This window comes from Choloepus didactylus, chromosome 10 (genome assembly GCF_015220235.1).
Source record: "Choloepus didactylus isolate mChoDid1 chromosome 10, mChoDid1.pri, whole genome shotgun sequence".
NCBI lineage: Eukaryota > Metazoa > Chordata > Mammalia > Pilosa > Megalonychidae > Choloepus > Choloepus didactylus.
The window spans coordinates 29,949,644-29,977,365 of NC_051316.1; the positions used below are offsets into that span (position 1 = coordinate 29,949,644).

Below are 27,722 nucleotides of genomic sequence, written 5' to 3' on the forward strand. Positions count from 1 at the left end.
TCAGCCTTTCACCGAAGCAATTGGAGAGGGAGAGATTCAAAATCTCGGAGGGATTGGATCTTCATTATAAAGACCTTGCCAGAAAGAGGAAGGTCATAAGTGAAGGCCTAATTGTTGAAAGGAGTAGGGAACTCTTGCTCTGAAACAGGAAGAAAACATGGTCAAAAATTTGCTTTCTAAGAGAAGTAGGAGAGTAAGTGATTTGAGCATGAAGGCAGGAAGCATGGATTTGGAGGGTCCAGAAGCATGGGGAAGGTTTGGAACAGCTGCTCCGGAACATGAGAAGACTAGCTAGAGATTTGGACAAAATAATTTTGAGCAATGTCAAGACCCCATCAGAGAGGTGGACTTCATAAATTTCCCATTGGACCTATAAGCAGGGTTTTGAAATATTTTATAAGAATATTCAGGGTTCCATGAACAGGAGGTGAGAAAACAGACATCTGGTTCAACTTGTGTTGAATTGGTAGGATGCAGCAACCCTGAGGGTGTGACTGGGGATGGCGCGGGGCTGAAGGTAAGAGCCTTCACCTTAGGATGAATGCAAAAGATCAGGAAGGAGAAGACATCTCCCTTCTACAAGTTGTCAAAGTCCTAACTTTATGATTTATGCATTTATCAGTTCAATCAACAAATATTTACTGAGTGCCTGCTGAATGCCAGTCACTGGGAATGCACAGGGTCTAAATTCTAGTAGAAGGAGACATGCAGTAAGCGAAAACACAAATCAGTAATGTAACGTGGGATAGCTGTTGGTGTAACGAAGGAAAAATCCAGCAAGATAAGGAGGTAAGAAAAAAGGGAATTATTTTTGATACAGTGGCCATGAAAGTGGTGGTGACATTAAGCAGAGATCTGATGGAAATGACAGAGTGGACGCCTGGTTATCTGAGGACAGAGTTCCATGCACAGGAGATGGCAAAATTAAAGGCCACAAAGTAGGCTATTGTGGCTGAAAAGAAGTAAGCAAGAGGGAGAGAGCTGTAGGAGAAGAGATGGAAGAAAAAGCTGGTGGCTGATACCTGAAAGCCTTCAAGGTCAGGGTAAAGCATTTGGACTTTATTCTGAGGATAAAAAGACTAATCTGGAGGTTGGTAGGCCAGAAGATCTACAGTGGACATAACAGATTCCAAAGACCACTGAAGACTCAGGATTGAGCTGAGATCCTGGGGTCATGGACAGACAGCTTCAACTTGAGGGTTTTCGTGGTAAGCAGGGTCATTCAAAGAAGGCATGTTCTCAGCCAAGGCAAGGAAGAGAGAAATGTTGAATGTAAAAGAGAGTCTTTGGGTTATTAAATGCAGTATGTGTCCCTTGGATTTCTAGCATTGACCTCATTGGGTTTCAGTTCAGTGGTGGTTTCTCAGAAAGTTCACTCCCTCGGGTGGTGGCTATGGGTGGGTACTAGTACAAGCCGGGTGATAGAGAGAGTGAGGGACAACCCAGTGTGAGCCTAACCCAAGAGGAAAAAGCAAAGCTGCTTTGAAAAAGTGAGAATCACTCTCACCATATAAATGGTTATATTTATTACTATTGAGGAGATGATGTGGTGTAATGGAACAAGCAGAACAATTCAGGCAGAGCTGAATTAAACCCCAGCGCTGGCATTTATTAGCCGAGTGACCTTGAGCATGTTCTTTGGCTGCTCTGATGATGATATTGAACTGGCAGGGTAGTCATGAGAACTGAATGAGAGAATAAGTCTAGAAACCTTTTAGTATAGGAGTGAATAGGAAGTGTTTATTAAGCAGAAGCTTGAGTTCTGCTACCAAACCAGCTCGCCTTGGTGGGAGAAATGCCAAGGTGAGCAGAGTTCAATAAGATGAGGGCAGTCAGTGGTCAGCCTGGTGGCGCCCATCAGTGTTCTTGTCCTGCAGCTATCAAGAGAGAGAAGGGCACTGAACCGGCCACTCCTTGGTGAAGGACACCATCTGATGCTTTTGCATTAAGGGAGTGCATACGAGGAAGTGGTGAACCTAAGGTGCAAAGATCCAGCAGTGAGGGCCAGGAGACCCAGGCTCTCCTTGCTATTCTGCAGCAGCTGCTGGTGTCCCTGAAGCAGGTCTCTAGCCTCAGCCATCTCTGCTCTCAGTTGGATCGGAGTCAGACCCTCTCCGAGTGTTGTCTGACTTTGACATGCCATCATATATAAAATTCAAGTAAGAAAGAAACAAGAAGGGTGTTAGAGACCAGCCGAGCTTGATTTAAATTCCAGTTCCATCTCTTTCCAGCAGTGTGACCTGGGTAAGTCACCTGCCCTTGCAGGCCTCAGTGTCCCTGCCCATGAAAGGAGTATAACAATTTCCATCACCAGGACCGACATGAGGATGATCATGATACGGCGCTCAGCAGACATTGTCTCACCACCCTTCATCTCTGCCACATTTTCTTCTTTGTTTTGGCTGATGGATACAAAACTCCGGGGAAGTTACTCCTTTTGGCTCATAGCAACTCATAGACCTCTCTGTCCACCTCCAGTTTCCGAGGGTACTGAAAAGGGATGACCACAGAAATCAGCACCAGTAGCTTCACTCATCTGCTGGAAGCTTCAGAAACTGTGCAGTTTAAGTAATAAGTCAATCACTGAGAGACGGGTGGAAGTGGGGAGTGTACTGCTGTTTCTAGAAATATTATCACGTGCCTTGTAATGTCTGGGTCATTTTTATCATCTCTAGCCTCATGGATTCACGTGCAAGTTAGTTCTCCTTTGCTGGGATTGAGCCCCAGTCTCTGCCATGCCTGTGATTGTGAGAATGCCAGGGAGAGAGCTGTGGACAAGATTAGGACGTGGGGTCAATGCCTGGTGTTCAGAGACAATCATCCTTAAGTAATATCCTGGGTTGGCAAAATTTTCTTTTCTTTTTTTTCGTTTTTTCTTTTTTTTTTTTTTTTTTTGGTATGTTGTTGGACAGAGGATGATGGTAGTTTTTGTACATTGTTCTGTCAGAGCTAACGTGAAAGGAAGAAAAGAAACCGAATTTGGTTGAGGCCATGCTGCTCACAGGAGAAATGTGTTTCCGTTATTCCCATGCCCCAGGTTCCTTCCCTAACTAAAAATGATGCTTTCCAAAAACTGAAGAATAATAAATCCAGTGTCCTCACCTGGATGGGATTAAATGCTTCTGTGTGCTCAGGCTGCATCTCCCTGTGGGGGTGGGGGCAGGGTGAGGTGCAACTTGAATCTTTCACTTTCAGTCAACTTCTCCCCAACTCCGCTTGCAGTCTTCTGGAAGCAGCAGGTACCTGATTCTCCCTTAGCATCTTGCTCAGGGCATGTAGCAACCGGAAACCTTCTCTGCTCGATTTCAGAATCCACTAAACTCCGCAAACAAGAGCTTTTCCAGGCCAAGAATGGAAATGCTTCTCTGGCATGATAATGTCCTATGAAACGCAGTCTGTCCTCTCTTTTTGGAAGGGAACCTGGCACTCAGCCTGCCATGAAACTGGTCCTCAAGTTTTATTGGCACTGCCCTATACAAGGCAGATGCTCTCTATCTTCCCACCCTTTTTATTCATCCAAAAAACACAAACAGGGCACCCAATTTGGGTGGCCCCTGCCCTAGATCTGCTGGAGAAACAAGGAGGAGTAAAACACCAGCCTTGCCTTCAAGGAGATTAGTTTTTCCTCTTAGAATCTCTCCGGAACTGCCTTCTAAATAGGGGAGATTATGTGAGTAAGAAGAGCTCATGTTTATCAAGCCTTTCTAGACATTTAAAATGTTTTAGTTATATAAACTTAAATGATTCCCGTCTTACAGCCATGGAAACTGAGGCACAGCTAGAGAGGAACAAAGCTGAGGTTCAAACCCACAGTCCTGGCTGCAAAAGCCCATCGTCTTAACCACTATGCAATACTTCCTATTGAGGTGCCTCTTAAAAACACCGGGAAGAAAGAAGTGTGTTACGGAATTCTAGATCCAAAGATGTGGTTTACAGTGCATAATACAGACTGTAATTCAAACTGGGACAGATTAAAATTAGAAAGGTTATGCAGCTTCTCTGGTCAGAAGCCCTCTGAACCTCTTACCTGTTGCCTAAGCCAGGTTGCTGCACAGTGCTTTTTTTTTTTCTTTTTCTTTTCTTTTCTTTTTTTGCCTCTTAAAGAATGTTTGCCTGGAGAGTGAAATGTTATTTTTATTTCTAAGAGCTGCTTGGTAACCTGGGGTGCGAAAGCAGAGGGCTGCCACGTTAATTTCATTTGTGCTCTTCTTATGGACTTATTTGGAAGACTGACCTGCCCTCTTTTCACAGCAGGACTTTCTGCTCAAGGAATGAATCCAGTGACTTCTCCCATTAAAAAAGAACCATGTTCAAATACTGGAAGCAAGCAGGAGAAACGACTGTTGAAAGACACAGGAGCCTCCCCCAGTCTATGCAGGCTAGGATGGGTGCATAAGGCATTTGAGGCCTGCCAGCCTTCTGGTATCTTCAGATTATAAGGCTGGATGTTAACGCAGAGGAGGCCTTTTATGCTGGTTTCTAACTATCCTTTCCTGAAGTGTTTGCATCCGACCAATTCTTAGCATCGACTAGTTTTCTGGGGCTGAAATAAGGGTGCGGGAAGTCAACAACTTGTTTTACTCTTATAACTAAATCTATGAGGAGTTAATCCTGGTCCAGACTCCCTGCATCTTTATTTTATGTTTTCCCTTGGTTTATTTACACCCCGGATCCTTCTCCTGCTGTGCCTCCTATAATGAATGAAAACTTTTTTACTTTCCTCTGCCCCCTTAGTGTGAGAAAAGCTTGGGCTTGACCAACTTTTAGAGGGTGGAAAGAGCAGGCCCTTTTGGTATCCTTATACACCTGTTACAAAAAGAAATGCACAGAGGATGTCACATTTGTATCTCTCACCTCTCTGTTTCTTTTTTTAAAAAAGAAAGACCTTTGTTTGCAAAGCCTTCATCTCTGGCTTTGCTATGACAGGCCATGAAACACTGTGCAGACAAATTCTCAATTACTCCTGACATCAATGCCCTTAGGAAGGTACAGTGATTACCTCCATTTTACAGAATGGGGAAACCAGCCCAGAGAGGTTATTTAACCCACCCAGAGTCACACAGCATGTTAGCCCAAAATTCAAATCAGTTCTGATACCCCAGAGTCTTGGCAACTGTACTGTCATATTCTATCCTGCCAGTGACAGATACTGGGCTGAAGAAAGCCCCAAAGCATTTCCCTGGTATTGTTCCTCGATGTGACGCCATGCAATTGAGGTTTGATTTGAGTAGAGGTGAAATATGTTAGGACATGCCTTGTACAAAAACAGGAAGCTCCTCCCTACGGAATAGTTAAATCCAGATATTTAGAGATAGAAGGAACCTAAAAGATCACCCAGCACAATATCCCTTTGTAGTTTTAATTAAAGGGAAACTGCACACCGACACCTGCAGAAGTTAAAAGGCTTGCCCAAGCTCATGGCTGTGTATACTGGTGGGACTGTAAGATACCCCAGCTCCTTGTGTAGTGCTTGTTCCCTGAGAATACAAGAACGAAGGGTTTGGAGACAGTATGCTCTGGAAATCAGGGAAAGGAGAAATCACTGTGGGATATCCCCCTGACTTGGCCGGGAGGGGCAAACCCTGCAACATGTTTGTGGATAATTCTGGCTCTTTAATTTTCAAATGCTCACACCTTTCTGGAATCCTGCAAGTGGGATCAGCCACTTTAAAATTCATTTTAAATCTCTATATATGTTTTAAGTGTTTCTGTATATCTTAAAGGAGATCTCCCTTATTGGCCTTTGCTAGGGAGAAGCCCTTTCTTTAACCGTGCTAGGGCAGACGCCTGCGGCAGAGAGACCTTCGATTTCTTGCCCTGCAGCGCCTCCTCAGGCCGTTGGGGGCAGTGACGCCGATGGGCTACGGGCCGCTTCCTAAGGCTGAACCCTCCTCTCCCTGAATCACATCCAGTGTTAAAATGCCTTAAGTCATCACACAGCTGGGAAAAGACCAGGTTCTTAAGATAGAAGAAAAAGAAGATAAAACAATACCAAACCAAGACCCTTCCACCCCCCATAGTGTAAAGAATTAAACATTCCCCAGAGAATAAATGTGTTGTGATTCAAAGTAGCTCTTGTATGAGGTGACTAGTCCATGTGTTGAGTTGGAGGTCAGAGGAGGGGCGGGCAGAAGAAGGAAACGCTGTTTTTCATTGAGAATGGATGTCCAGAATGATGGCCGGGGACTTGGCTGGCCACAGATCCAGCGGAGTGGGGGAGATGCAAGCTTCCCATCTCTGTTTCTGGCGTGATACTCTGGAGGGAACAGCCTGGGGTGGGTAGGTGAGGGGTTCTTTTGCAAGATGGGGATCCCATTGGGATGCTATGACCCATCCCTCTAGGAGAGCCTGTCTCTCCCCCAGTGTGTTTTGTTTTTGCTTCAGCACCTGCTTTTCGAGGTCAGGGGTCCAAGCCAATGCTTGAACCCCAGCATCATCACGGAGCCCCTACGATGTAACCCATCTGCGTGCATTGGGCGGGGAAGGGGTGCGCGGCGGGATAGGGGGCGCTGTGGGGGGTGGAGCCGCATTCAGGCCCACATAGTACCGGGAATCTTATAGATGTTTTGGGAAATAAAGCCTGTGTATCCTCAAGGCTTGAGAGGTAAAAATGGGGGTGCAGCATATTTCTCTCCTCTTTATCAAAAGTCAGGCAGCTTCTTTTAACAGCAGCAGTTGATGAGGGCGCAAAGGGGCCCCTTCGGCCAAGAAGCCGAGGCTCCAGCAGCACCTTCTATGTCACCCCCCAGGGCGCACGGACCCGATGCGGTGCTGATGGCCGAAGGCAACCCGCCGACGGAGCTGACACAGTCGCAGATGCTGCACATCGCCCAGCAGATCGCCGCGGGCATGGTCTACCTGGCTTCGCAGCACTTTGTGCACCGCGACCTGGCCACTCGCAACTGCCTGGTGGGGGAGAACCTCCTGGTGAAAATCGGGGACTTTGGCATGTCCCGGGATGTGTACAGCACTGATTACTACAGGGTGAGTGGCTGCTGCTCGGGAGGACGGGAAGACCCCAAGGCCCTTCTGCCAGTGGCAGTGGGGGACCCCGCTGTGCACCAACAGCAAAGCCCTGAGCCTGAGAATTGTGAGGGGAGTCCGAGAGCTTGGAGGAGTTCCTGGTGGGCATGAAGTTAAGGGATTTTGAGGTTTGGGTTTGATTCTGTGAAATTATGCGTGGGGTTTTTGTTTGAGGTTTGAGGTAAGATGAAATTGAGTGAATAATGACACATACACCATCTTGGGTGAACCTGGTGGAGCTAGTGGCCTTCTTGGTGGGATTTAAGAGTTTCTGTCCTGCCTGCTCCCTAATAGTTTCCGTCCTGCCTGCTCCCTAATAGTTTCCGCCCAGCCTGCGGAGGGGTGGGGGAGGCCCACCTTTAGAATGGCTGAAGTGTAGAGTTATATAGATAATAATTAAAATCCACAGATTTCCTGCATTTGGCCCCCTTGGAGTGTTAGATTTGTTTACTGAGATCTTAGAAGTTAGGTGTGAGAGAATAGGGACACTTCTGTGAACCTGGAAGGCATAATATTAAAACGGAAGGCTTAGGGTGGGTGTTTTGCCACTTCACAGCTCTCAATTTGACTTTCTTATTTGTTTGTCTTGACTTTCAAGGAGATGGAGAAAAAGTAGGAAGGAACAGGAATAACTATGCTCTATGTGCATTAAGAATCCTTTAAGGTCAATCTGAACCAGTGGAGGAGGATAAAGCATGTAATTTGATTAACTTTCATAATGTTTACCTTTGACAGATTTAGATGCATGAATGCTTTGGGGCAAGGCTGGTGAAGGAAATGCCTTTCATCTCTTGTTGCTTTTGAACAGTATTATTTTATTTTATTTTTTTGAGGAGGAAGCCCTCTCAGTTTGTTTCTTACACCCCTTCCTGCACACTCACCCACCTCCAATACCTCAGCATTTTGGCTGAGCTAACATTGCTACAATTAGTCTAAGAAAATGAACCCATTTTCTTGCCTCGTATTCCTCCTATTCTGGATATTGTTTCGTGGAGTTTCTTCCTTTCTTTTCTTGATAGCCAATGTCCACATTTTGTATGGCAAGAAGAACTAGAGACCAAACTGAAAAGGATTCTCTTGGGTGCCTTTGTAGAAAATGTGGGCACAATCTTAACTTCAGGAGTTCAGAGTGGAGCTTACAAGCACCTGCCATGAAGTCTAGCAATGGCTAGTTTTTTTCCTAGAGATCTAAAACCTGGAGGGAGATTTTTGCCTAATAATGGATGCATCTCCTCTGCTAGTTTCTGCTTTCTTTGGGAGGAGGGGTTGGGGATATCTCCCTGTCTCAGGAGAAAAAGGAATGCAGGAATTCATCCGTGAAGACAAGCTTTGGTGACCTTTATGAACCAATTGCTCTGAGCAGCCAAGGGAAAACAGGTCAGAAGCAGCAGCTCTCTCTCTGTAGCAGTAAATTAATAAGGTTTACAAAGTGTGAGGCATAAAATAAGTGTTCAGTAAATGTTTTCAACCTCACTATTACCCAAATCAATAGTTACACTTCATCTGCAAAGCCAGGAGTGAGCTAGTATGCCATGCAATGTCCTCCTCCACAGGGCTCTCTAGAAAAATAATGGGTATGTGTGTGTGTGTGTATGTGAAAACTCAACAAAAAAGACAACCCAATTAAAAATGGGCAGAGGATTTGAATAGACATTTCGCAAAAGAAGATATACAAATGACCAATAAGCACATGAAAAAGATGATCAACATTATTAGCCATTAGGGAAATGAGAATCAAATCCTGGATGAGACACACTTCACATCACTAGGATGGCTGTATTAATAAGGCTGACAATAACAAATGTTAGCAAGGATGTAGAAATATTAGAAGCCTCCTGCATTGCTGGTGGGAATGTAATATGGTGCAGCCACTTAGGAAAATAATTTGGCAGTTCCTCAAAATGTTAAATATAGAGGAACCATATAATCCAGCAAGTCCACTCAAGAGAATGGCACCCAAGAGAATTGAAAACCTGTTTTCACACAAAAACTTGTACATGAATGTTCATAGCAGCTCTATTCACAATGGCCAAAAAAGGGGAAACAGCCCAAATGTCCATCATCTGATGAATAAACAAAATGTAGTTTATCCAAATAATGGAATATTATTTGGCAATAAAAAGCAATAGAGTACTGGTAGATGTTACAAGACAAATGAAACTTGAAGACATCATGCTGAGTGAAACAAATCATTCACAAAAGACCACATATTGTACGAATAGGCAAATCCGTAGCAAAAGAAAGTAGATTATTGGTTGCCAGGGGAGAAAGGAGGGGAAATGGGGGGAGTGACTGCCAGTGGATTTGGGATTTCTTTTAGGGGTAATGAAAATGTTTTAGAATTGTATAGTGGTGACAGCTGCACAATTACGGATACTCTAAAACTGAATTGTACACTTTAAGGGGGCAAATATTATGGTTATGAATGATGACTTAATTTTTTTTAAAGCCTGAAAAGGAAAATACTAGCAAAATAGTAACCATGATTATGAACATAAGAAGTTAATCTTGATTATTTTTACATTATAGAAACACTGGCATTTGCCATCTACCATATTTTATCATTTGTTAAAAAGGAAATTCTTTCACTTAGGTTACACGATCCCAAAGTACTTCCTTCTGAATTGGTTTGAGAAAATAGTGAGTCCCGGTTCCTTTATTTGTTAATTGCTCTTGGAACTATCCCAGTCATTAAGAAATGTGCTTCAGATTCCACCTTTATTTCATTCCCCAGCCCTCTCCCACCACGGTCATTGCTCATTTGCCATTGTAGGGCTCCTATGTTTGTTTGTGTTTCCCACCCAGGATGAGGAAAAGGATGCAGGCCTGAGACTGGCCTCCAACTAGGTGGGTCTGGCCAGGAGTGTGTAAGGGTGTGGATGATGGATGTAAGACCTGACAATTTCATAGCAGCCTAGGAAAACAAAGAAATTACAAAGTATATTTTCCCTTCTGTAAAATTTCAAAATGATGGTTCACCTTTTGTTTTGATGAAAGTGACTATTATTTCTCATCGTGGAAATCACTCTTGGCATATTTTTGCTTAGTGAAACAGCATACCCATAGGGTCTGTTTTGTTGAGTTTGTCAGATGGAGAAGCAGAAGTTGTGGCTCTGTTGTTGCAGATGAGCTGCAGTGTGTCTTGCAATGGCTATTTCCCAGAACATCTTGCTTTCATGTTAGTGATCCACCTGGTGGATCCCTTATGAACTCAGAGTTAAATCCATCCCCATCAGGGTATCTCACAGCACCTGGGGTAATAGGTTCTTACAGTTAGGATTTTCTCATTTGTTAGCAGAGTAAGTTTTTCTTCAGTATTCTCTTGCTACTCCTATCCTCTCCTACAGCCTGCCTCACTTGTCCCGTGTTAGTTGCAGACTCTAAGGTGAGAAGCTGTAGTTGCTGATGTAGATGTCATCACCAGTGTCAGAAATCCTTCTGGCCACATTAGCCAAGACTATCTTATATGCTAGGTGGTGACTGGACTGGGAGACAGCTAGATGGAGGAACAACACATCCCTTATCTTTAAGCAAGAATGAGTCCTAGCAGAAGCTGGTGGCTGGTGAGCAGCCTTGGGGGGTGGTCCTGGCTCTGTGAGATCCGTGGCAGGCGGGGCTGGGTGGCAGCTGTTCCTGTGTCTTGGGGGATCTGGCAGCCCCAGGAAACGGCTGCCTCAAGGCTTCCCTCCTGTTGCAGCTGAGCTAATTATACCTTCCCAATGAAGGGCGAAATCGGAACACTACATTTGCATTGAAACCAGCCCGACATGGCGGGTCCCAGATTATTCTAGCATTTATGTTCTCTGAATCGTTTTAATTAGCAGCTCCGCAGTACCAGTCTTTTACTTTGTTTTTATATTCCTTCCCTCCACTGGCAAAACCTGACATTTAAGAAACATCTGAACCAGATTTCTGTCACATTCTGCTGGTTGGAGACACGGGATCTCACTCTGCTTGGTCATTACCATGCCACAGTGGAACCACTGAAAAAAATTTTTTTTAATGTGCCAATTGGTAGTTTTCACTGTTTGGGTCTAACATGCGTTTAAAAAGGAATATGATCCGTTGGTGCGTGGAGAGTCCCAAACATCTGAAATCCTGGCTTTTAAGTCCTATTCTCCCTCAGACTTCAGCTTTATTTTGGGATGGTAAGAAATCCAGTCCTTTAATTAATCTTTCACTTCAGAAGAAAAGAAAAGGAAGTGAAATAGGTGAATTGATTTATGGTGGAAATCTACAGGAGTAAATGACTCTAAATTGGCTAAACAAGGAGGTCAGAATCCTGACGTATAACAATGGTTCAACACCAAAGTCAAGAAACCATCTTTAGGTGCTCAAAGCTGGCTTATTAACTGCAGAGAGACAAGATGATGTGCTGTACTGAAACTAGTTGAAATAACTAATAGCAAAATGAACTGATTTGAACTTCAGCTCCTTTTCCTTTATTCTGACCTCTCTGGAATGAGACAGTTGATGAACTAGAAATAAAACCTTGAGCCATAGAAGGGAGGAGAAAGCTAAGATAATTTAAGAATGGGACAGGCAGATGAAAAATAGGGAATAGTTCATTTTCATACCTTGGTCTTTTAAAAGATGTTTTCTTTTTACAAAGGAATGTTTTCATGTAATGTGAACAGTTCTAGATAGATTAGATAGATGGATAGACAGATTAGATAGATAAATAGATAGATATCGATTGATCCTGACTTCACAGATTTTTTAGTGTCTTGTTTTATATGCCAATTCTGTTCCTCTATGAGGAGCAACTTGCATCCACCTGGTGAATACCTGCTAGCTCTTAAGTGGCAATTCCAGTTTTAGCTCCTCCCTGACTTCCTCCAAGCAGAACAATTGCTCATGAATCTGTGTTCCCTGGTACTTTATACAAATCTGCATTACTGTGTGTAACACCTGGCATTATGGAATGTGTTCCTAAGTGTTTTCTCTCACCAACGGAAGAGCAGGTAAAGGACAGTTCTTGTATGTCTTTGTATCTGCAGAACCCGGCAATGTGCATGGCATATTTACATGGTCAGTAAATAAATGCTAGTTGAACAGGACAAACATTGGATGAATGTGGAAGATACTTGATTTGCAAATGGGCCTGGCTTTGAGTCCAGAAGTACTCAGTTCAGGAAGTAAGTCTGGGAACAAGGCGGTGTATTAGTGAGGGTTCTATAGAGAAACAACCAACAGGAGAAGTTCGTGTGTGTGTATGTGTGTGTGTGTGTGTGTGTGTGTGTGTGTGTGTGTGTGTGTGTGTGTAAATATTAAGAAATGTATTACAGGAATTGGCTTATGCAACTGTGGGGACTGGCAAGCCCAAATTCATCAGGGCAGGTTGCAAGTTGGGAACTCGATGGTGATGATGAAATCCCCAGGAGAAGCTGGCTAACTGGAGTCAAGATAGAAATTCTTTCTGACTGCTGAAATCCTCAGCTCTCCCTTTAAGTCCTTCCCATTGGATAAGGAGACTCCTCTTACTGCTGAGGGCAATCTCCTTTGTTGATTGAGGATGTAATCAGCCATACATGCAATCAACTGACTAATAGTTTAAATCCATGAAATAACTTTACAGTAGCAAGCAGGCCAGTGTTTGCTTGACCAAACAACTGGACTCAAAACCTAGCTAAGGTGACACATGAAATTAACCATCACAGGGGGAATTCTTGTCTCAGACAATTTCTTTTCAGTAGAGTTGTTTATTTCTCTTCCAGGACTAAAACTTATTTGCCTTTATTACTATAGCAGGAAAAGCTTCCTTTAGTATACTATGCCTAGAACCCTTGAAAACCAGGTAAAATGCTTAATTTGAGGGGCAGCTCAATCCCTTCCCAAAGTCTTTGATATCATTAATTCTCTTTTCCGTGTATCATTTCCTTATTTTCCCTCATCTGTATACAATTACTACACACAGTAGTAATCCAGTAACTCTTAACTTTCATGGGAAGCATCACAGACCGTTCTGCCTGGGCTCTTTTCATTAAAGTGACCCTGAAACAAAAGAGATTGTTTATTTTATGATATCATCTTCAATTTATGCTTCTTACAGCACGTTCAGAGCACAGTTTAGAGGAACCTGTCTGCAGGGGAAAGATCAGAACATTGAGTTCAGACTAGTTCTATATTAAACTAGATGTGCATAAATTATTTCAAGATTCTAAATTTGTTTAATTTGTGTTCAGACCTTCCTGGGAACCTTTTGTATATGCTGTGGAGTTGGAACAGGAGATGTGTGAGTGTTCTTTCACTCATTCATTCATTTATTCAACATGTATTATGCAACTATTATGTGCTAGATGCTTGTGGTGGTTTGGAGCTGTTATGTACCCCAGAAAAGACTATTTTTAATCCATCTTTTAATCCATCCCTGTTGGGGCAGACCTCTTGTGGGTGAGACCTTTTGATTAGGTTGTTTCCATGGACATGTGACCCAGCCCATTCGGAATGGATCTTAATCCCCTTTCTGGAGTGCTTTATGAGAGGATAAAAGACAGATGAAACCCAGAGAGCTCAGAGAAGCTGAGAGAAATTACCAGAGACATTTGGAGAAAGAGAGAGAGAGCCATTTTGAAACCAGAACCCAGAAGAGAAGGACCAGCAGATGTCACCATGTGCCTTCCCATGTGACAGAGGAGCCCCGGATGCTACCAGCCTTTCCTCAGAGAAGGTATCCTCTTGGTGATGCCTTAATTTGGACATTTTTCATGGCTCTAGTATTGTAACTTGTAACCTAAATCCCCATTGTTAAAAGCCAGTCCATTTCTGGTATATTGCATTTCAGCAGCTTTAGCAAGCTGAAACAATGCTATACTAGATTCTAAAGGCATCAAGATAAAAAAGCACATGTGATCTCTGGCTTGGAGGAGTTCTTAGACATTTCAACACAATGTGATAAATGTTGCAATGAAGATATATACTGGGAATGCTAAAGAGGAAGCCAACAACCTGCTTGGAAAGACAGAGGAAGGTTCATGGAGACACAACATTGAATTGGTATTTAAGGGGTGAACCCAAAACTGTTCTATTGGCAATTGGGCCCTGTGCCAGGAAGGAGAGAGGGCCATTCTTGGTGTAGAAATAGCAATATGAAGACAGATGGCAGTGTAAACATCATGGTGTGTACTCAGAGAATGGGGACTCCTAAAGCTAAGAAAGTAGGCTATTTAGGTTGTTATCAGATTTCACAGGGGCCTGTTTGCCATACTAAAGATTTTGAACTTGATCTTTTGGGTAACAGGGAGGCACCAAGAGTTTTTACACAGGAAAATGACGTAGATTGCAACCTGTCAGTTTACGAAAATGGATCTTCCCAACAGATCCCAACATCTCCACCCCTGTACATATTTGATTTTTTCTAGAGCAGTATTTCTCAAACTGGGTCCATGAGCTGTCAGTGATCACCAAGGAAAGCAATACTTTTCCTCAGCATCTATTAATGTGCCTTGTGACCTTTTAAGAAGGTCTGTAGAAAGTTGCAGAAGACAACATGGAAGAGCTGACCTGGGAATGCTTTGTCCAGGTTCCAGGTCCCATTCTTTCTCAACTTCTGATGATTGTTGGCAGTAGATGCAGTAACCCATCCCTCCCCGACTAGTGATGGCTGTTATCAGTAGATGCAAGAAATTCCTTTTGTTTTTATTCGTTTGTTTTGGGCTTATTTGTTCTTCTGAGTCTCTTATTCCTGAAATCACTGGCCCATCCACTTTGTAAAGAGAAGTGATATGTTCAGAAATTAAGTACATTTTAGGTGCACTGGGAATGAAGATAGGAAAAGTGGGCATCGTTCATTGGGCCAAAAGGACTCTGATTCTTCCAAATCCTGAGAGGTCTTTCCAACAGATGCCTTCTTCCATCTTTTTTGAAGCAGTCCAGCTCAGCTTTCTCATGCCTGAGATGATCCATGCTTTTGCATACCTCATGCTAGAGCCACTTTTAAAAGGAAGCTGGTAACAAAGAGTTAGTTGGGATCTGCAGGAAAGAGCATCAGATATGGTAACTGAAGACAAATGTTCAAATCTCTGGATTTCCCTTTTTGAACCTTGTAATTATATCAGGTAGGAATGTGTTTAGCACCAGGTAGCGGTATGCTGTTAATGGTGGCCTGAGTAGGCAAGGGGATTGTTCTTGCATTCTTGGTGTAGAAATAACATATGGAGACAAGAAATGACAAGAAATTCACAGGTGGGTAGTTTTTGATTGTTTCAGAGGATTTCCAATGTCAGAGTACTGGGTTGACATTTGTGATTTTCTTGTTTTTTTCCCTCATGGCTGCAAGTTGACTGCAGCCACTCCAAACATTGTAAAAATGGAAGAGGAAGGAGGCAAAACCAGTGCAGAGAGGAGATAGCTTCCTTGTGCAGACCTTCCTCTCACCTGGGAAGTAAACCTTTTCCAGAACATCTCCTCTCCAAAACTGCTCCATGTGCCTCATTGGCCAGAGGTGGAGCAAGACTCTGGGCTGGGCACACTTTCCAGAGACCAATGGCTTTTCACCCAAGAAAGCGAAAAACAAAAAACTGGGATTCTGCAACCGGGAAGAAGGAAGTAAATGACTTTAGAGTGGTCAAAGAAAGTTATCTGTCATAGTGACCTTATACACCATCATAACCTCTGTTTCCTCAGGTGCAATGATCTCTTGCCTATAAAGGTTGTTAAGGACATTCAATTGAAGTGGCAGATATTTGCTACTAAAAAATGAAAGTAGTAGAATTGCTCAGCTTGCCAATTCAGTTACAGCAGGAGATTCTTTGAGATATTTGATAATGAACAAATCACATTGCAATTCTCATCATCATAATTTCTTATAGGAAAATTTGCAACTTGTCTTCAGCATTGCATGACCCTGTTACCTTCTCTCTGAATAAGTCAAGAAGTATAAGGTATAAGAAACTGAGGGCAAAAGTAAGGGACAGGGCAGTGGCTTCTTTTATCCAGCACAAAGATGAGCTGCAAAGACTTGAGATCGATCCTGGTCTGGACAGATAGACTTCTTGATAGCATGAGACCAATGAACTTGCATGCTGGATTGTTTTTAAGTATTTTGCAAAGCAACATCAGCACTGAGGGTCAGGTCCAGCCTCTGCGCACACAATGAGGTTGCTCATGGCAACTCCCCAGCCCAGCCGAGCAGCCAGTGAAGCAGTCACCTCAAGGCATGCTTTAGCTAGCCAGTCACCTTTACACATAATTACCCATGTAGTGTGGTAAGGGAAATTTTGTTTCTCTGCAGTCTTAACAGGGGAAAGAGAAGGGAAGAACAACCTTAGACCACTAGTGACAATGTCCACTTCAAATGAAGGCTCTGGATTTCTAAATTCATCTGCCACCTGACTGTCGGGTCTTCTGGACAGAGGATGTTTGGGCATTTCTTATGCCACTGGTTCCCTTTAGCTTTAAAGGGTCAACAAGCAATGACTTTAATATTTTTTAATCTCAATAAAAGAGCTTTTACCACCTGCTTCTAAAGTTTGGAAACTTTCCCTAACTCCCTCAAGGTAGGGTAGACTCCTTTTCTGACATAATGCTCTGAGTATCTCACTAAGATGCACTTAGTGTCTGATATTATGATGATCTGCTTTTGCACTGAAGCTGGGAGCATCTTGTTGCCAGGGACTATCTTTTCCATATTTTTACCCCAGTGCCTAGCATCATGATTGGCATATATAAGTGTATACCTTTTGTTGAATGAATCAGTAATGAATGATTATGGCCATATGTATCTCCATGATTTTGCAGCCTCTCCCTTCTGCTCTTTTTCCTCCTCATTCAAGATTATTGCTGCTTCTAAAATATTTTGGTCTAAGAACTAAGGTTCTCTTAATTATGTATAGCACTAAAATAGGACAACTCCTGTTTATTCAAAATAGCAAAGTAGGTTGCCATCTCTTAAAAAAAGAAAGCAGTATTGGGGCATAATTGACATATAGTAAATTGCACATATTTTAAGTGTTCAATTTGAGAATTTTTGACATGGAGATACCTGTGCAACAATCACCACAATCAAGATAGTGAAAATATTCATCACCTTCAAAATTTTCTTACACCCCTTTGTAATACCAGCTTACTGTCCCATTCAGTGTTTTATCATTAATATGATGTTAGCTGTAGGTGTTTTGTGGACATTCTTTATAAGGTTGAGGAAGCTGCCTTCTATTCATAGTTTTTGTGTTTGTTTTTTTTTTTTGAGAATTTTTATTAGGAATGGATGTAGGGTTTTGCAAACTGATTTTTTTTTTTTTTGATGTGTTGAAATGATCAGATGGTTTTTCTTTTACAGTTTGTCAAGATGGTCCATTGCATTAATTGCATTTTGAATGTCAAACCAACCTTGTATTCCTGAGAAAACCCCATTTGGTTTTATATATTGTTGAATTCTATTTGCAAAAATTTTGAGAAGAATTTTTGAAGCTATGTTCATGAGAGATATCGATTTATATAATATTTGATTTTGGTATAAGTGCAATGCTGACCTCATTGAATGATTTGGGAAGAATTCCCTCCATTTCAATTTTCTGGAAGAGACTTTGGAGAGTTGGTATTATTTCTTCCTTAAGCTGTTGGTGGAATTCAGCCAAGAAGCCATCTGGGCCTGCAGTTTTCTTTGTGGAAGGGTTTTACCTACATATTCAATTTCTTTAATAGATATTGTGCTATTCAGGTTATATTTTTTCTTGAGGGAACCATAATATTTTGAGTCTTTCAAGGAATGTTTCTATTTTACCTATGTTATAAATTTATTGGTCTGAAGTTGTTCATAATAGACTTTATTATTCTTTTAGTATCTGTTTTAGACTCTGTAGTGATGTCACTTAGATCATTCCTGGTATTGGAAATGTGTTTTATCTGTCCTTTTTCCCTAATCAGGCTGACTAGACTTTTGCCAATTTTCTTTGTCTTTTTAAAGAACAAGATTTTAGTTACATGGGATTTTCACTATGTTTTTGTGTTTTCTGTTTCATTCATTTCTGCTCTAATCTTTATTTATTTCCATCTTTTGCATATTCTGAGTTTAATTTCCTCTTCCATTTCCAGTTTCTTCAGGTGGAACCTGAGGACAATGATTTAAGACTTTTCTTCCTATCTAATATAAGTGTGTAGTGCTATAGATTTTCACCTAAGAACTGCTTTAGTGGCATCCCACAGTATTTGACATATTATTTTTTCATTTTTATTCAGTTCAAAATACTTTCTAATTTCCATTTTGTTTTCTTCCTTGGACTATGGGTTATTTAGAAGTGTGTTTTTAGTTTAAAAATATCTGAGTATTTTCTGTTATTAATTTCTATTTGGATTCCATTGTGGTCAGAAAACAATGAATCTTTTAAGTTGTAGACTATGATCTATCTTGACAAATATTTCTTGTGAACTTAAATATTTATTCTGCTGTTTTGAGAAGACTGTTGTATTGATGTCAGTTAGACCAAGTTGGCTGATGGTGATGTTCAAGTCTTTTATATTCTCACTGAATATCTCTCTATTTGTTTTAACAATTATTGAGAAAGGGGTATTGAAATTTATGGCCACCATTGTGGATTTGTCTGTTTCTCCTTGCAGTTCTATCAGTTTTGCTTCATGCACTTTGAAGCTCTGTTATTAGATGCATACACATTAAGGATTGTTAAGCTTTTGATGAATTGACTGCTTTATCATTATGAAACAAACTTCATTATCCTTGGTAACCTTTTTTTCCTATAATGTCTAATTTGTTATTAACCCATCTAGTGCAATTTTCATTTCACACATTACAGTTTTCATTCCTAAAAGTTCAACATGATCATTTTTACATCTTCCAAGTCTCAAGTTAACTTTTTCAGCATATGGAATATAGTTATAAAAAATGTTTTAATATATTTGACTGTAATTCTAATATTGGTGTCAATTTTGGATCTGTTTCAATCAATTGATCTTTCTCCTCATTATGGGTCACATTTTCCTCCTTCTTTGTATGCCTGGTTATTTTAGACCGAAAGCCAGACATTAAGACTTTCACATTGTTGGATGCTGTGTATTTCTGTATTCCTACAAATATTCTTGAGCTTTGTTCTGGGATGCAGTTATATTGCATGAAAACAGTTTGATCTCTTTGTGTCTTGCTTTTAAGATTTTTTAGGTGGAATAAAAGCAGTGCTCCCTGTAGGGTTAATGATTCCCCATCACTGGGGCAAGAACCAACTGTGTATTCTACCCAATGTCCCATGAATTATGAGGTTTCCCACTCTTCATGGTACTGGTGCTATTTCTGGCCTCTTTGAGCACCAGGCATTGTTTCCTCTAATCCTTTTGGGTAGTTCTTCTCCCAGCCTTCATTGGTTTCATCACATGCTTGCACGAATCAGTACTCAGTTGACTAGTCGAGGAGGGCTCTCTGTGTGCAGTTCTTTCTTCTCATGTTTTCTGTCCTTTGAACTCTTGCTGCCTTGATCTCCCCAGGCTCTTAGCTCCATCTTCTCAAATTAGGAAACTTTGCTGGGCTCCACCTGGGTTCCCCCCTCTATGTCTCTTTCATTTAATTAAGTTTGGAAAATCACAGAACTAACCAAGTTTGTTTCTAATCTCCAGGGGACACTCCCTGGTGTCTTGAAAACAGTTGTTTCATGTATTTAAGCTATTTTTTGGTAGTTTCAGGTGAGAGGGCAAATCTCTTCCATGTTACTCCATCTTGCCCAGAAGTAGAAGTCCATTACCATCTCTCTTGATGATGAATACGGCGTTTAAAAAAATCTAATAGTGAACCACTTAGAAGATGCAGTAAAGAAAACATGTTCCCATCACTTTAAAAATAGATACTTCCTGTCCAGGTTTTTTTTTTTTTTTTTTTTTCTTTTTAATTGAATAAATTACATTTACATAATACTTCTTCTACAATTAAAGTTTCCCTGCCTACACAGGATTACACTTAAGTAAGAGGGTTGATTTTTTCCATCTCCAGTGAGTATTGAGCAAAAGGAAATTATCCCAGCCTACTTGTCAGCTCTGAAAGACCCCTGTGCTCAAAATGTGAATTGGTTCAAGAAGCCTTTGGGAAAAGGTGTGGGCAGAATATTAATAATGCTCTCACTTTTCACATTCTCCCACAGACTTTGTTGATGGTCAGGGGCAGAACATTTTGGATGGATGAGTGACTGGATTAATCCAAGATGGTATTGCATGTGTGTATAGCTCTTAACCATGCCTCTTCAACATGTATATACTGAGTGAGATGTATTCTGTTCCCTAAAGAACATCACAGATCTCTTGGGGAGATGACACAGAAATGCATCACTCTGCACCAGGAAGTGTGATACATGTTGTGAAGGATAGAGATAATTTGATTTTTATTGGGCTATGAGATGAAATCTGAAAAGTGTTTTGGAAGAAAAAAGATTTGATCTGGACCTTAAGGAAAGTGGGGGTGTTGTTAATCTTAAAGGTGATTGCATATAACTGAAGTTATAAAACAAGACTAGTTGCCTGATTACAAATGCTTCATGGACAAAGTGCACACGTTCTCCTTTCGAACTCCTCACACAGTGCTAGGCACTTTCTATGGTCTTACTAATTATGGCAGTTGCCTAAAGGATCCTTCAAGGAAGATTATGTAGTGTTTTTTTTTTTTGGAAGTCTTTAAAAGTAAAGATGTTGACCGACTTCATGTGTCTTCTGGATGGAGATCACTTCCAAGTCCAAGCATGAACTGACTTCTCCTCTCAACTCTCCATAAAACTTTCTCTTAAAATTCTGTACTGAGGTAGTTACTTCAAATTTCTGCTTGATCTGCATGCCTACATATGAAAAAACTAAAACTCCGAGAGATTGTTGCAACAACCTAACTTAATGTTGGATATATGAAAACACTACAAATACTAGCATGTGTCCCTCTGCAGAGAGACCCCAGCTTCCTTGCTGATCATCCCATCGGTGGCTCTAAGGGCTTAGTAGAGGGATACAGCCTAAGAAATTCTTCTTATCAGGTAAAACACATTCTAAAAGGACCTTCATTATGGAATTTTCAAACATAAAGTTGCTTGTGATATCTGACTTTAAGAAAACTTTTCAAATTCCTTTCACCCTACAGGAGAGGTAGCCGCCTTATCTTACCTGATGCTATAAAACGCCTCATGGCACAGGTTTCCAACCTTGACTGCACATCTGAATCACTCAAGGTGTTTTTCTCAAAATATTGATTCTTGGACCTCACCTTAAATATACTGATTCAGCATTCCTGGGAAGGATGAGACTTGAGAATTCATATTTTTAACAGCTTCTAAGATGAGTCTGACGTGCAGCCAAGTTTAAGAACCATTATATTAGTCCTGCTCAGGAACATATATAAAAAGTAGCTAAAGGGCATCACATGGTCTCACCTATGCTAAGAATCAAATGACAATGCTATAAAAATTGGGTGGGTGCTATTGGCCCTTTATTTTTTTGATGGAGATGGTGTTACAATAATTAATGGATTTGCAGGGCTTAGCAATAGCCAATGAGAAATACCTTTAGAATTTTTAATCACTATCATACCATTGTATCTTAGTCTCCTTACCAAACTAGCCTAGACTGGGTGAACCACTGCATTTCTGAATGAGCCCAAGATGTATTTCTTTTGATGAATTGGTAGATGAGATATCACTGGAAGCTCTCCCCTCTCAGATCATCTTGGGAAATGAGCTTGGCTCTTTCTCTAGGTAAGGAGTTTCAAAGGAATCAAGCAGTGAGAGAGGGAAGGAGGGAAAGAGGGAGGGGGAGAGGGGAAGAGAGAGAGAGAGAGAGAGAGAGAGAGAGGGAGAGAGAGAGAGAGAGAGAGAATGAATAAGAAGCAAGTTCAAAGTGATGTAGCATGTTCCTGGATTGGCCAACATCTCAGTGGCAACGCCTCCTGCCAGGAGCAAGGGCTCCCCCAACTGGGCCACCTGTCTACACAGATCCCTGCTGGCCTCTTCTGTCACCACATGGTTGTATATCTGTGTGGGTGACTGGTGGCGGCCCCCACGCAGGAAAAGCAAGAAAAGGCTTGTGAAGAGTCAAGCAGCTTACCAAGGTATCCTTGTGGGTGTCTGTATTGAAGTGTCACAGTAGGAAGGCTTTTTATTAGCAGCTATTTTAGAATCCTAACACTGAAATGGAACAGTTTCTTCCCTATATGGAATTTCCAGGCTGGCTTCCTCCCTCACAGCCCTACTACAGCATCAGCACCTCATAAGGGGGTGGAGGACATGACGCAGGGCTCCTTTGACGGCGGAGCGCGGCGACGTGGCCCACGCCCTCAGCCCTGGAGATAATTTGGTTCATTCACATGTTGCTGATGTTAGGAATACGCAGTAGAGGGTGAGGAGGATTTGAAGCTCATGCCATCCCTCCTCGTACAGCATAGGCCCCTTCGTGCATCTTGCAAGGGCATGGATGGATCGATGCCCAATTTTAAAGGCATGGAGGTGACATTGCAGGGTGAATGAAGTCCAATATCAATATGTTTTCTTGAGGCTACCCCCGTGTTTGAATTCATCCCACCTCTCGGGAGTAACTAGTGAATTTCTTCTGGGAAATTCACCAGACTATGTGATAGACAATTGCAAACCTAAAAGCCTCTGTTCAATGTCTTGAAGGATCGGGTTGGGTCAATGTTACAGAGACTAATATGTATTGATCTCCTTTTCTATCTCAGTTTGACATGCAGCCCTCTAAACCATCTCCTAATACAGATAAGGAAAGTAACATTCAGAGAGATGAAGCCACCTTCCTAAGGTTCTTAAGCTTATACATATGGTAGCTGGCATCAAAACTGTTCTCAAAGGAAAAGAATATGTCCTTCCCACGCTGAAACTTTCCTAATGCCCTCGGCACACGCACAGCTCTTTGGGTCTCTTTCCCGGGAGGTGGAAGGGTTACCTGGTGTGTTCCCAGAGCTGTGCCCTAACTAGTCATAATAGATACCCTTAGCCTGGTGCCCCATGGTGCAGGACAACGCTCTACAGCTTTGTGGGGTAGAGAAGGAAAAGAGTGTTTTAAATTTCAGAGCCTTAACCTTTTAGATTGGAAAGGGATTGCAGAAATATTCCAACCTACCCCTCTTGCTTTAAGAAGGAAGTTGGAATTCTTTTGACCAACCTACTGATGCTCCAGCTATGGGTCATTACCAAATTGGATTAATATGTCTGTTTGCTACTTAGTGCTGTCATGAAGACACCAAGTGTGTAAGTTCTTCTTCTTATTACTGTTGCCATTGCTGAAGGAGACAGAGGCAAAATCCTGAGGCAGATCCTGAACTCCGTCTTCCGTGTTGGAAGGAACGCCCTCTTAAGTGAACAGCCTGAATCTGGGGATGGGTGCCTGGGGATGGGTGCCCTGTCACAGATATTTATGGGATACATCCCTCATCATGTCTCTGGATGTATGACATAGCTCCCATCAGTGTTTTGCATCCACTCTTCAGTCTTCCCGGGCTTGGGTGATGTTTATGGGGTCTTTGAGAATGTCAAAGGATTTCCCCAATCCCCAACTGCCTGTTGGTCTGTTTCCCATGTTTCTTCCATTATGTCCTTGAAGGCAACTTTAGCCACCACCACAAAAAGCACATTTTAATATTCTGAGTGATATGATTCCTTTGTCTCTTTGTGGTTGACATAAAACTATCACTTGCTTACCTTTGTCACCCATTATGAGTCATATCTACTCTCCTGCGCATGACACACCTGTCATAAAGTGAAGAATTGTGGCACAAACCACATGCTCTGTCAAAGAAGCTCAACTCAGACAATGAAGAACAGGACTTGGCAGTCTGGTGAAGCCAATGGACGCCTTCTCAAAATACAGGTTTTCAATGCATGAAGTCAAACATATAGGGTTGCAAAGGAATGCAATTGCATTGGAATACAGCTATAAAATCTTAAAAGTGTAATGTAATGATGAATGTGTTTTTATTAAAAAATCAAATAATGAAATCTGGCTGCAGGTTGATAATCACTATACTTTCAAAGTGATGAACATGGGTGATACTTTGAGATATCTACAACAAAAATATTGTGACTTGAAAATATCTGATTTCTATTGGCAACAGCATCACAGATTCTGCAGATACTTCTGTGGTCTGTTGCCTACATTAATAATTGAAGGAAATGCTAAATTTTCATTAGAAGTTGGAGAAAACAAAGATGCAATTCAAGTTTATGAACTGCCCGAATTCTATCCATGGATCTCTTGAGGTCCTGTGGATTATGGGTAAAGATTCCCTGCTACAGAGCATTGCAGAATAGTGCACAGAAGCTCATGAGTCAGGTACAATAAAGTCTAACTGGCTGAGAACCTTCTAGAGCATCTGAAGAATGGAGGGTGAGGTAAGGATGAGGTAGCATAGTGACAAAGACCATAGATGCTGGAGCCAGACTTCCTGTGTTCAAATTCCCGTTCGTTACTAACTGTATGACCTTGAAGAAGACTAGGTTTCTTTATCCATTAAATGGCAGTAATGATAATACCTATCTCAAAGAATTCTTGTAAGGATTAAGGGCACTTAAAACAGTGCCCACTTCATAATAAGCATTTATGTGCCAGCTGTCATTATGATAATTATAAATGCAGCATTTAAATAGAATAAGTCAGAAATAAATAGCATTAGAGTGAATCAGCACTGGGCAGGGCAGTGCTAAGACAGGAATGCACAAACTGCTGTTTGACTAGCTGTGAGAGCAGCCCTCGGTTCTCCATCTCACAAGGACATTGTGAGGAACTTTGCCAAGAACCTTGCTGAAATCAGTCTACTTCATGCCCCTGGGAGTTCCCCATCTCCCATCCAGCAAGTTCACCTAAAAGGAACCGGATGATCCTTTGCTCTGACTTAATCTTAACGATCCCATACTTTCTCCTGGCTGTCCTTGCTTCCTTTTCTAAGTGCTCTCAAACCATCCTCAGATAGTTTATGGTAAAATTCAGTATGTGAAATTCTGAGATGCTGTACTGTGTGTGTATAACCTGGTATTTCACTGGAACTTTGGGTACCTGTGTGACACCTGAGACTCAGAGTTAGAGTTTTGCTGCTCTCAAAGTTAGCATTACTCCATGCAGGAACTGTTAAAGAAGCTGAAAAAGAGGTCAGACTTCAATTAGAGATATGAACAAAGCTGATCTGGTTGGGACTAAGGTAAATCAGAATACAGGGTAAAGGATGATATTGTCTTTATTTTAAAACTTCACCTTCTGTGTGAGGCTAAAGGAAGAAATGTTTATTTTGTACAAAATTTAAATTTTCTGTAGCACACAGTCTAAATTAACCCATCTGTTCAGTTCATTTATCAGCCTAAACACGTGGAGCCTAGAATAGGGAATGAGATCTTGTAATTCTGCTTAGCTTAATGTAATACCCTGATACATTCCAGAGTATGTTGGGCAGATAATAATAAAGAATTTGCAAAGTCCCTTGGGGGACTGCAGAAAAAAATATGGAACTATTAAATTTTCCCACCTGGGAAATTCCTGATGCTATCTTAAGCATTAGGGACCTCCCCAATTTAATAAGCCAAGCCCTTGATCTTGAGGCTTGTTCTTATGAAACTTATTTCTGTAATGGGAAAGCTAAGCCTACCTATAATTATGGCTAAGAGTCACTTCCAGAGAACCTCTTTTGTGCTCAGACATGGCCTCTCTGTCTCTTTAAGCCCAACTCTGCAAATAAACTAATCACCCTCCCTACTACATAGCACATAATTTCCAGGGGTGTGAGTCTCCCTGGCAACATGAGACATGACTCCCAGGGATGAGCCTGGACCTGACATCATAGGATTGACAATGCCCTCTTGACCAAAGGGAGAAAAGAAATGTAACAAAATAAGTTCAAGTGGCTAAAAGATTTCAAATAGAGTTGAGAGGCTATTCTGGAGTTACTCTTATGCAAGCTTTAGCTAGATATTGCAAATTGCCTCAGTATGACAAGCCCAACCAATAGAATTTCTGAAAACCCTAAAGAATACGCTGGACTCTATCTAAGACTCTATAAATGTTTTACCTAGTAAATTTATCTTTTCAGACACTTAAGGCCTCCAGGTTGTTCCTATGCCAGATAAGCCCTGAAACCCAGAGGTCCCAGTCTCTCCAAGAACATCAATCAGTTGCATCCCCCTACCTCATAATGTCAACACCCCTTTTGAATTTGAAGTTAGGATGGTCATTGCCCAAATATCCCTGAAGATTGAGAGAATTATCAAATGAAAGGGAGGAGTTGCAACAGAGAAGATAGGATTTAACAAATGATTATGACTACTGAATCATTATATAAATATTTCTTTTTAGTCTCTAATGTATTAGAACAGCTAGAAGGAAATACCTGAAATTGTGGAACTGTAACCCATACCATATGCTGAAATTTGCTTTATAACTACTTGCTAAACTGTACTTTAAAATTTATCACTTTTATGCCATATATATTTCATAATTTAAAACTGTTAAAAATTTTAAAAATTAAATTAAAAAGCCATTTCCATTAAAAAAAAATTCAGTATGTGACCAAGGTCAAGGATAAGGTTTAGTTGTTTCAGGAACCCCACTCCTTCACTCTTTTGAAAATTATGGCAGCCTTTGTGCATCATCAGCCTTCTTTTATGTCTTTCTTTTCCCTGGTTGCTGCTGTCCTTAGGAACATCACTTTTACATTGTCAAGGGGAGTTTGATTCTCTAACCTAGAGACATGTATTCTTTTTTTTTCCTTGCAATTTTATTGAGATATAGTTTCATACAATACAATCATCCAAAGTGTACAATCAGTTGTTCACAGTATCATCATATAGTTGTGCATTCATCGCCACAGTCAATTTTTGAACATTTTCATTACTCCAAAAAAATAATAAAAATTAAAATAAGAATAAAGATAAAAGTAAAAAAAAAAAAACACACCCAAAACAACCCATACTTTTCTCCCCTATTATTCATTTACTTTTTGTCCCCATTTTTCTACTCATTTATCCATATACTGGATAAAGAGAGTGTGAGCCACAAGGTTTTCTACAATCACATGGTCATACTGTATACACTATATAGTTATACACCCATTTTCCAGAAACAAGGCTACTGGGTTGCATTTCAACAGTTTCAGGTATTTCCTTCTAGCTATTCTAATACACTAAAAAACTAAAAAGGGATATGTATATAATGCAAAGAATAACCTCCAGAATGACTTCTTTACTCCGTTTGAAATTCTCTCAGCCTCTGAAACTTTACTTTGTTTCAATCCTCTTACCCCTTTTGGTCAAGAAGACTTTCTCAATCCCACAATGCCAGGTCCAGGCTCATCTGTGGGAGTCATGTCCCATGTATGGGGAAGGGCAGTGAGTCCACCTGCCAAGTTGGCTTAGAGAGAGAAGCCACATCTGAGCAACAAAAGAGGTTCTCTAGGGGTGACTCTTAGGTACCATTATAGGTAGGCTTAGCCTCTCCTTTGCAGTAACAAGCTGCATAAGGGCAAACCCCAAGATTGAGGGCTCGGCCTACTAAATTGGTAGTTCCCAACGTTTGCAAGAATATAAGGAATTCCCCAGGTGGGTAAATTTAATATTTCTACATTTTCCTCCAGTCCCTCAAGGGGGCTTTTCAAATACTTCTTTATCCTCTGCCTAAATTACTCTGGGATATATTGTAGCTTCATACTAACCTGTACAAACCAACTAGATCTCACTCCCTTATTCAGGGTTCCATGTAATTCTGGAGACACGCATTCTTATAAAACAACATTCAAC

At 41.3% G+C, this 27,722-nt stretch overlaps 1 protein-coding gene across 1 annotated transcript in view; it reads left to right on the forward strand.

Annotated features, from left to right (window-relative positions):
- The window catches only part of NTRK2 (neurotrophic receptor tyrosine kinase 2), a 365,369-nt gene that overhangs the window by 286,532 nt on the left and 51,115 nt on the right, over positions 1-27,722 (forward strand). Inside the window, exon 15 of the mRNA XM_037797551.1 lies at positions 6,750-6,984. Coding sequence (XP_037653479.1) covers positions 6,750-6,984 — 235 coding nt within the window. The remainder of the gene's footprint in view (positions 1-6,749; positions 6,985-27,722) is intronic.